The sequence below is a fragment of the Nerophis lumbriciformis genome, linkage group LG39 (genome assembly GCF_033978685.3).
Source record: "Nerophis lumbriciformis linkage group LG39, RoL_Nlum_v2.1, whole genome shotgun sequence".
Classification (NCBI taxonomy): domain Eukaryota; kingdom Metazoa; phylum Chordata; class Actinopteri; order Syngnathiformes; family Syngnathidae; genus Nerophis; species Nerophis lumbriciformis.
Window position 1 is genome coordinate 12854463 of NC_084586.2, and position 10826 is coordinate 12865288.

Here is a 10826-nt window from a genome sequence, read left to right on the forward strand (position 1 = left end):
TAGGATTGGGCAATGTGAAAAGGTTCTCATGTTTGATTGGCTGACAAATCCGTCACTCAGCCCTCGGCGATAAAAGCAGCTGTTTCCGGTTTCAGTTTGACGTTTGAAATAATCGGCAAAACTAAAAAATAATTCAGTTATTTTTACTGTTACAAATAATAAATACGTGTATTTGGTAGTTATATATCTATTTATGTATTTTTTATTAGTTTTTTGACGTGGAACTTTAATTGTGAAATTAAACAGGAAGTTTGCCCGACTCCATGTTGACGGAAGTCAAGGGAAACTGTCAATGGACGCTGCGCTTCTCTGCTCACTCCTTGTTTTGTTTTTTTCATAAGTAAATCTTAATTGAACTTTTTGGTACTTTTGTATTGTTTCCTCTCAATCGACGCTCACGCTGACCGCAATGTGGGACCACGAGATCCGAGCCATGGCGAGCACCCACGCCATCATCGCCGCTTCGGTGTTCGTGGCGACAGTGGTGCCCGCTGCTGTCGTACCGGGGTTCTCGGTGTACGGAACCCACCTTCTGTGGCTCTACTCGGTGTCCGGGGCGGTCACCTCGGTCAGTGTCGCCATCTTCTGGCTGCTCGGCATCTCCCCGCCGACCAAGAAGCACACGTTGGGATACAAGGTCAGGATCTAAGGAGAAATGTGGCTTAAAAGCTTGTGAATCTTTGTCGCTCCTAACGTTTTGATCCGTGACGTGATTCAGAATCGATTCTCGCAATATATCATATTTGATAATAATGTAACCTATTTTTATGGGCTTGCCTCTTTGTGATGTTAAGTTCCTGTTATGGGTTGTTGTACGGTATATGCCTTGAGCTCTTATTTTGAAGGCGCTAAAAGCGGAAGTGGTGACACGTTGTAATGGAGCGGAGTTTTTTGAATTAAAGGAAATAAAGTGGTCCTCGTCTTTATTCCACATAAATCAGAAGACAGCAACAAGGTGAAAGAAGTCTTCGTGCTTTCTGACAAGTCGAAGCTCCGCCGTTGCTAGCTGACTCTCCGAACTTTACGGTAATTAGACGTCTTTCTTTTGCGGGACCTTGATCCCACCGCTGTCCCAAAGCAACCGAGGGTTTATATATGTCGCCTATACTGTATAAAACTACCAAATAACAAACACGGAGGCTCCAGTTTTACAGGAGGACCACTTTATTTCCTTTCTTTCAAAAACCTTCGCTCCACTACAACGTGTCACCACTTCCGCTCTTAGCGCCTTCAAAATAAGAGCGCAAGGTAAATACCGTACAACAGCCCATAACAGGAACTTAATCATCACAAAGAAGCAAGCCCATAAAAATAGGTTACAATAATTATAATGGAACTTTTTCAAATCAGGTTACAGGTTTGCAAAGTTCATACCGGTTGCATGGGAAATGATTAAAAACGTATTTTTTTTAAAAGGATTCTGATTTTTTTAAAAAAGGGTTCTATTTAGAACCGATGAATGAAAATCGCGATTTGGATATGAATCGCTTTTTTTGTGCAACCCTATTCAGTATTGGCGCTAGGAATTTTCATAATGGGGTCCCAGGGACCCCATCAAGTCATAAAAATGGGGTCCCACAGTACATTTTTGGGGTCCCACTTTCCAGGTTCGATCCCCGCTTCCGCCATCCTAGTCACTGCCGTTGTGTCCTTGGGCAAGACCCTTTACCCACCTGCTCCCAGTGCCACCCACACTGGTTTAAATGGAACTTAGATATTGGGTTTCACTATGTAAAAGTGCTTTGAGTCACTAGAGAAAAAGCGCTATATAAATATAATTCACTTCACTTCCCAGGGACCCCATCAAGTCATAAAAATGGGATCCCGCAGTAAATTTTTGGGTTCCCACTTTTTTGTAAGTGTTTTGAAAACAAATGATAAATGTATGTAGGGCTGCAACTAACGACTAATTTGATAATCGATTAATCTGTCGATTATTACTTCGATTAATCGATTAATAATCGGATAAAAGAGACCAACTACATTTCTATCCTTTCCAGTATTTTATTGGAAAAAAACAGCATACTGGTACCATACTTATTTTGATTATTGTTTCTCAGCTGTTTGTAAATGTTGCAGTTTATAAATAAAGGTTTAAAAAAAAAAATTTCTTTTTAAAGTAGCCTCCGCGCATCCAACGAATCGAATCGGCAACTATTTTTACAATTGATTTTAATCGATTTAATCGATTAGTTGTTGCAGCCCTAAATGTATGCATTATCCTGTTATATCTCACATTCTATTTTGGGTTTTGGAAAAAGGTCGTCATAAACGTTACTTCATTCATTAAAAAAATAACACCAAAGGAAAAAAAAAAATTATGCTTATGTGAATGTATTCAGTTCTAAACATTCATTCACTATCTCACATTCTATATAGTTTTGGGAAAAGGTTGTCATAAACATTACTTAATTCATTAAAAAAATAACCCAAAACAAAACACATTTTTATGCATATGTAAATGTATTCAGTTATAAACATTCATTTCAATTTCTTCTTTCCTTCATGGATTTAAACTTTACCGCTGCCACCCCAAAGTCAAAGTTCTCTGGTGGACATCTTATCTCTGCATATTTGACTAGAATACCCTTATGAGCATTACATATATCAAAATCGGGGGAGTTTTTCAGAACAGCCTGTTCCTGATAACACAGCGTCAAGGCCATTCGAGGGAGTCAAATCGTAGATTAGGATGTTGTTTTCCGCGAGCAGTCAAAAAAAACCAATGACTTGCCTGCTCTATTTGTCCATGCTGGTTTTTCTCAAATTCAATTAAATTTTCAATCTCAGCAAACTTCTCCATGATGTGATCCATCTTGCAATTCAGATCAGAAATCGCCGCAGTGTGTGATCCCACAGCCCTGCCCAAACCTTTCATTGCGACATACAGCCTTTGGGCTCCTTGAGTGGCTGCAATTGTTTTCCGAATTTGATGATACACCAGAGCAATGCCCAACCCAATCAGCAGGTGCCCCGCGATCACGGTTCCAAATAGGTAGATGTCTTCCACGTCCTCGATGGAAAGGACTGAGAGGCACATGATTCTCCATTTGTCCCAGGAATCTCTCACGTACCCCGCAGCAATGTGGTTCCATCAGGGCAGCCAGGCTCCCCCGAACCTCTTTTCCTTGTCAAAAAGACTTTGTCAATTGTGTCGAGAGTCCAGCTGATCATATCCATGTTTGATGTTTAGATTTGAGGACAGCGCAAAGAAAGAGGCTTCAAAAAAGTTCAGACAAGACAAAAACGAAGAGAGCAAGCTGGGAAGGAGGGAGCGGAGAAAGATATGACCGCCCTCACCAGAGGCAAGACAGAAACTATGCAGAGATAAGATGTGTCAGTATCAAAATATTACTTGAAATACATTTTTGGCAGCATCAAAATGGTCGTTTGGGTAGTTTTTAGCTTTGTAAAGGATATTTTAACAAATAAACAGTACAGTAGGTACTGTATTTTGATACATGTAATGCTCATAAGGGTATTTTAGTAATACATGCGTGTGTAAAGTACAATGAAACACTTTTTGTCAGGAAAAATTACATTTAATGAACATTTTACATAAATAAATACATCCAAACACTTTATAAATATTTATTTTGTCCACAAAGAAATACCAGTTATAATTGTATGTATGTTCCAAACAAGAAAGATAATTTATCACATCAACATCGGACTAACAACAGTCCTTTAAATCTCATTAATACCACAGAAAAGGCAAACTGTCATTTTACGGACACGATAAAGGCTTAAATAATGTCAAACACGTAGCCTTACAATAACCACGAAGATGAAGTGTTTGTCTCACACCTAGTAATCCGCTGTGGACAGACCAAGCCAAGCAATGCAGTATTAGTGAGCGGTGCGCGCTCCCGAGAAGGAAATCCATTTTTGGCAGGTAATCACATTTTGGTACAACATTGGCGATGTGGATGTCGCTTTCTAGCGGTCCCACTGACAGACACTTCACATGAGCCAAGCGTGCCGTTTTAACAAAGTTTTAATGCACATATGTTTTTATCAAAGTCTTTTTGGTTCGCAGAACGTGACCTTTCAGTCACGTCCGTATCCTCTCTCCCTCTCTGCTCCCGGCTGCTCACTGTTAAAGACAACAGATGATTAGATTACCACGTGCCACCTGTGAAATCTAATCACCTGCCAGCTGTGTCTCGCCGTCAGCACATGCTGCTTCGCCCTCAACACCATCGACAGAGGCGGTGACCTTTGCTCCTGCGGGCACGCTGATCACATTCTCCCTCCACAGGCAAATATAAACAAAACAAAACACCGGCGGAAATAAAACAAAATGGCTAAAAAAACAAGCAAACTGGAGTTTTAACCTAGAGAAGGCAGGGTTGGTAAAAAAAATACAATTTGGGATGTGCAGATTTCCGGAAATGCGCATCCTTTCTGATTTCAATGCGTAAAAAGACACAAAAAGTGCGTTGACGCCAACATTGTTTATTGTTGTTTTTAGCACCGGTTCTGTTCTTTGTGCAGCTGTCAAGGTTGTTCCGTTCCTGTTTGTACTTCTTCCTGTCCTGCTTGTTCTTCCACACAGTCGTGGTTCTCTACGGCGCCCCGCTGATCGAGTGAGTGTCCCGCTTTGTGCAGAAATAGACACGCCGCCTGCACTCGGAACAGTTTATTTCCCAACATTTGTCACCGCATGAACGCAAAGTTTGTCTTAACTTCCCAGGTCGGCGGTGGAGACCTTCTCTCTGGCCGTGCTGCTGTCCTCCCTCACCACCCTGAGGTGTCTCTGCGTCCTCGGCCCGAACGTCCAGGCCTGGATCCGAGTGTTCAGTCGCCACGGGTGAGCCCTCAGAAGCATCCCTTTTGTTGAATTTGTAGGTTAAAACCGGTCCTGCTTTGTGCCTCCAGGGCCATGTCGGTGTGGGACACCTGCCTCCAGATCACTGTGGCCCTTACGGTGGTGGGAGCTTGGGTGGGAGCCTTCCCGATTCCTCTGGACTGGGACAGACCTTGGCAGGTCAGTCTGCAACGAGGGCTGGGTATCTAATTCGGTACTTTTTTTAGGCACTGACCGAATTCCGTCGGGGATACCGGGTATCGATTCATGTAACATCAAACGTGCCATATTTCGTTACCTTAGTAACGGTTGCAGACTCGTCACATTTGGTCAATGTTGGGTTAGTTACTGAAACCCAGTAACTAGTTACAGTTACTAGTTACTTTATTTCAAAAGTAACTCAGTTACTAACTCAGTTACTTACACCAAAAAGTAATGCGTTACTGTGAAAAGTAACTATATTAATTATATTTATATATATATATTTTTTTTTCTAAGGCCCCTTCTAATGCCCTTTTAGCCTTCATTTCAGTACTGTTATTGCACTGGAGAATAATACAATGTGTTGATCAACTTGACATGCATTTGCATCACTGAACTCTGCTAAGCAATGTGGTCTACATACAACACACAAAGACAAAGCCAGCCGCTGTTGCTTAGGAGGTGAAGTGTCTCTTTACTAGCTTCGTCGAAGCATGTTGCTTTTGTAGCTGTTTCAACAGATTTGAATTGCGTCTAGGATCTTTGATCCAAGACACAACTTACATTTAACTACAATGTTCTTTTCTTTGTGGTCGACAAAAGAAAAGTAGTGAGAATATCTCCATGTTAAGAAACCCGGCTTCGGGCTTCGCCATGATGTCTTGTTAGTAAACACAGACACGCCCCCTCCCACATACACACACACACACAGAGCGCGCCTCTTCCTTGTCGCCTCATCTCCGTCGCCTCTTCTGCAGCTCTCCAATAAAACACACTCAGATCTTCTCAGTTTCTAGCCGATACTACGTACAAAATAACGTAAAATAACGCAGTAACGCATCATGTAGTAATGGTAACTGAGTTCCATCCATCCATCTTCTTCCGCTTATCCGAGGTCGGGTCGCGGGGGCAGCAGCCTAAGCAGGGAAGCCCAGACTTTCCTCTCCCCAGCCACTTTGTCCAGCTCTTCCCGGGGGATCCCGAGGCGTTCCCAGGCCAGCCGGGAGACATAGTCTTCCCAACGTGTCCTGGGTCTTCCCCGTGGCCTCCTACCGGTTGGACGTGCCCTAAACACCTCCCTGGGGAGGCGTTCGGGTGGCATCCTGACCAGATGCCCGAACCACCTCATCTGGCTCCTCTCGATGTGGAGGAGCAGCGGCTTTACTTTGAGCTCTCCCCGGATGACAGAGCTTCTCACCCTATCTCTAAGGGAGAGCCCCGCCACCCGGCGGAGGAAACTCATTTCGGCCGCTTGTACCCGTGATCTTGTCCTTTCGGTCATAACCCAAAGCTCATGACCATAGGTGAGGATGGGAACGTAGATCGACCGGTAAATTGAGAGCTTTGCCTTCCGGCTCAGCTCCTTCTTCACCACAACGGATCGATACAGCGTCCGCATTACTGAAGATGCCGCACCGATCCGCCTGTCGATCTCACAATCCACTCTTCCCCCACTCGTGAACAAGACTCCTAGGTACTTGAACTCCTCCACTTGGGGCAGGGTCTCCTCCCCAACCCGGAGATGGCACTCCACCCTTTTCCGGGCGAGAACCATGGACTCGGTCTTGGAGGTGCTGATTATCATCCCAGTCGCTTCACACTCGGCTGCGAACCGATCCAGCGAGAGCTGAAGATCCTGGCCAGATGAAGCCATCAGGACCACATCATCCGCAAAAAGCAGAGACCTAATCCTGCAGCCACCAAACCAGATACCCTCAACGCCTTGACTGCGCCTAGAAATTCTGTCCATAAAAGTTATGAACAGAATCGGTGACAAAGGGCAGCCTTGGCGGAGTCCAACCCTCACTGGAAACGTGTCCGACCTACTGCCGGCAATGCGGACCAAGCTCTGACACTGATCGTACAGGGAGCGGACAGCCACAATCAGACAGTCCGATACCCCATACTCTCTGAGCACTCCCCACAGGACCTCCCGAGGGACACGGTCGAATGCCTTCTCCAAGTCCACAAAGCACATGTAGACTGGTTGGGCAAACTCCCATGCACCCTCAAGGACCCTGCCGAGAGTATAGAGCTGGTCCACAGTTCCACGACCAGGACGAAAACCACACTGTTCCTCCTGAATCCGAGGTTCGACTATCCGGCGTAGCCTCCTCTCCAGTACACCTGAATAAACCTTACCGGGAAGGCTGAGGAGTGTGATCCCACGAAAGTTGGAACACACCCTCCGGTTCCCCTTCTTAAAGAGAGGAACCACCACCCCGGTCTGCCAATCCAGAGGTACCGCCCCCGATGTCCACGCGATACTGCAGAGTCTTGTCAACCAAGACAGCCCCACAGCATCGGTAACTGAGTTACTGAATATAAAAAATAACGCGTTAGATTGCTATTTACCGCCGAAAGTAACGGCGTTACAGTAACGCGTTAGTCCCAACACTGCATTTGGTCAGCGGCTCACGTAAACAATCACTCAAACAGCACTCAGGGTGGACTCAGCCGAACTCCCTCTAAGGAATGTTGCCATTTTTAACACCAACAAAACAAGTATGCTTGGTAGAAAACTCTCAAACTTAAGTAAGGCTCCACTCTTCCAAAACGCACTAGCTAGATGCTAATTCACATTGGATTTGCCATAGACAGGCTACTATTAGCATTAGCGATTTTACCAGGCAATTTCCGAGTACCGGTATCAGTTACCCATGCATAATGGTAACCGAGTATAAAATACTCATCTTTTTCCAGAAAAGTCCTTTCTCATCACAATTAAAAACTAGCGTTTGTACACAGAGACACTTTTGGCATATCGTAAAAGTTCATAAACCGAAAAGTTTGTAAATAGAGTGGTTTAGAAATCAATGATCCATTTTACTAAAAAAGCACAGGAAATTTGACAAAAATTGTAAAACAAAGACTTTTAAAGGTAGACACTAGATGGCAGTAAAAGCACATAATAACTTGATGCTAATTTACATTGGATTTGCCATAGACAGGCTACTATTGGCATTAGCGATTTTACATGGCAATTTCCGAGTACCGGTATCTATTCCCAGGTACAGGGAATTGGTACCATGTCGGTTCAAATGTGAACGGTACCCATCCATAATGGTAACTGAGTATAAAATACTCAATTTTTTTTCCAGAAAAGTCCATTCTCATCACAATTAAAAACTGACTGCCGGCGTGGCACAGAATGAAAGAAAAGAGCGTTTGTACACAGACATGGTTTGCACACAGAGGCATTTTTGGTGTATTGTAAAAGTTTGTAAACCGCAAAGTTCATAAATTGAAGCGTTTAAAAAGCACAGGAAATTCAACAAAAAATGTAAAACAAAGACTTAAAGGTAGACACTAGATGGCAGTAAAAGCACATAACTTGATGCTGATTTACATTGGATTTGCCATAGACAGGCTACTATTAATATTAGCGATTTTACATGGCAATTTCCGAGTACCGGTATCGATTCCCAGGTACCTGGAATTGGTACTATATTGGTTCAAATGTGAACGGTACCCATCCATAATGGTAACTGAGTACAAAATAAATAAAAAAAATTCCAGAAAAGTCCATGCTCATCACAATTAAAAACTTGCTGCGGTGCAAGCTAGCACAAAATGGCTGAATGAAAGAACAAAGCGTTTGTACACAGAGACACGGTTTGCACACAGAGGCATTTATGGCGTAATGTAAAAGTTCGTAAACAGAAAAGTCCGTAAATAGAGGGGTTTAAAAATCACAGGAAGTTCAACAAAAAATGTAAAACAAAGACTTAAAGTGTCAGGTTCAAACACTGATGACATCTATTAAACGAGACAAGAAGCAAGGAATTAAACAGAGACAGAATTAAATTTGGCTCAATTTGAGGAGGAACGTCTGGGCTGTACTCTTGTACAGTCTCCAGCACGCTCTGGCGAAAGATTGTACGCCACCTCTTTTTATTTGGACTTTCCCTGTTTACATAACAACAGCTGTTTCTAAAGGAATGGGGGGGTATTTAAACAGCCACTGTTTTCGGTCACATTAAAACAAAAGAAAAAGATGCCTCGGGCTTGGACTGGTCCTGGATCGAGCTTGGGCAGGTCTTGGATCAAAATAGATAACCCCTCCCGTCTCCTCTCATCGTACACAGCGAAATTTTCCAAGCCTTTGGCTTGGTGCAACAAAGACAGCTTTCGTCTGTTCACTGGGAACTCCGAGAACGGAAAGTTTTTTGATCATTTACAATTTTTCTGACATAAAGGTGGACACGAGATGGCAGTAAAAGCACGTAACTTGATGCTAATTTATATCGGAATTGCCATAGACAGGCTACTATTAGCATTAGCGATTTTACATGGCAATTTCAACACCTCCAAATTTGGTAGTGAAAACTACAACTAAGATGAATGTTACAATTAAACATCTGGTGTGTAATAAGTGCAATACTTAACAAATTTGGTGCCGTTAAATACCGTTATCGACTCCCAGGTACCGGAAATTGGTACCTTGCCGGTTCAAATGCGAACGAGACCCATCCCGAATGGTAACTGAGTATAAAATACTTGTCTTTTTCCAGAAAAGTCCATTCTCATTCCAATTAAAAACGTTACTTTGGTGCAAAACCGGCTTCCTCAATCTCTTCGACTTTACATGCCATTTTCTACACCTCCAAATTTGGTAGTGAATACTACAACTAAGATGAATATTAACCTGCTCAGTGGCCTAGTGGTTAGAGTGTCCGCCCTGAGATGGGTAGGTCGTGAGTTCAAACCCCGGCCCAGTCATACCAAAGACTATAAAGATTACACCCATTACCTCCCTTCTTGGCACTCAGCATCAAGGTTTGGAATTGGGGGTTAAATCACCAAAAATGATTCCCGGGCGCGGCCACTGCTGCTGCTCACTGCTCCCCTCACCTCCCAGGGGGTGATCAAGGGTGATGGGTCAAATGCAGAGAATAATTTCGCCACACCTAGTGTGTGTGTGACAATCATTGGTACTTTAACTTTTTTAACTTATTACAATCAAACAACTCATGTGTAATAAGTGCAATACTTACAGTATAGACACATCGTAGGGTGCAACGTAACACATTCAGCTTTATGGAAAAAGCTACTTCCTGCATTGCAAACGAGACTCAAATGGTGAAGAAAAGAAGATATAACAACTGGACAGCACAGTTATCGTAATCAATTTTAAATGTTGCATTGAAAAATAAAATGTTATTATGAGATAATTACCATGTACACAAAAGTAACAACATTTGGAACCGTTTAGTACCGGTGTTGATTCCCAGGTACCGGGAATTGGTACCGTATTGGTTCAAATGTGAACATTACCCATCCCTACTGGTAACTGAGTATAAAATACTTTTTTTTTGTACTGTTTTCTTTAGGTTTGGCCAGTTTCTTGCAGCCTGGGCGCCATATTTGGCTACCTGTCGGGTCTGGTGGTGGCGCCGGCGTGGATCCACTTCCATCGCAAGCAGCTCACCTACAAGTGTAAATAGATGTGCACTCCTGGTATTTATTTGGAACATTTAAGGACTGAACAAAAGGGCGACACTGGGTGTCCAATGTTTTTTTTTACAGAAAATAGAAGGATTATGGGGTGCACTTTTGACACGTGGTGTGCATTAAACATGATAAAACGTCATATATGCTGAGCTGTCTCATGTTAGCTTTGCGTTTGGCACTTTTTCATACGCCTCACTTTTTGTATATTTTGTCTCGGTTATCAATAGAGCCAAACATTACACGTAACAAACAAGCCAGTCTGTTAGGGCTGGACCCCAGGGTGCAGAGGCACAGGCGACGTGCAGGAAGTATCTTAAATCATAGTCACACAGAGAAAATCCACACGTCACAAAAGTTGGAC

At 43.2% G+C, this 10826-nt stretch overlaps 1 protein-coding gene across 1 annotated transcript; it reads left to right on the forward strand.

Moving 5' to 3' along the window:
• The first annotated feature begins 149 nt into the window (after positions 1-149).
• On the forward strand, positions 150-10604 carry pigf (phosphatidylinositol glycan anchor biosynthesis, class F). Its single transcript, XM_061931756.1, has 5 exons — positions 150-637; positions 4498-4589; positions 4697-4813; positions 4882-4990; positions 10345-10604. Exons 1-5 carry the CDS (start codon positions 410-412, stop codon positions 10456-10458), a joined length of 660 nt encoding a protein of 219 aa, XP_061787740.1. The 5' UTR covers positions 150-409; the 3' UTR covers positions 10459-10604.
• Positions 10605-10826: the final 222 nt, after the last annotated feature.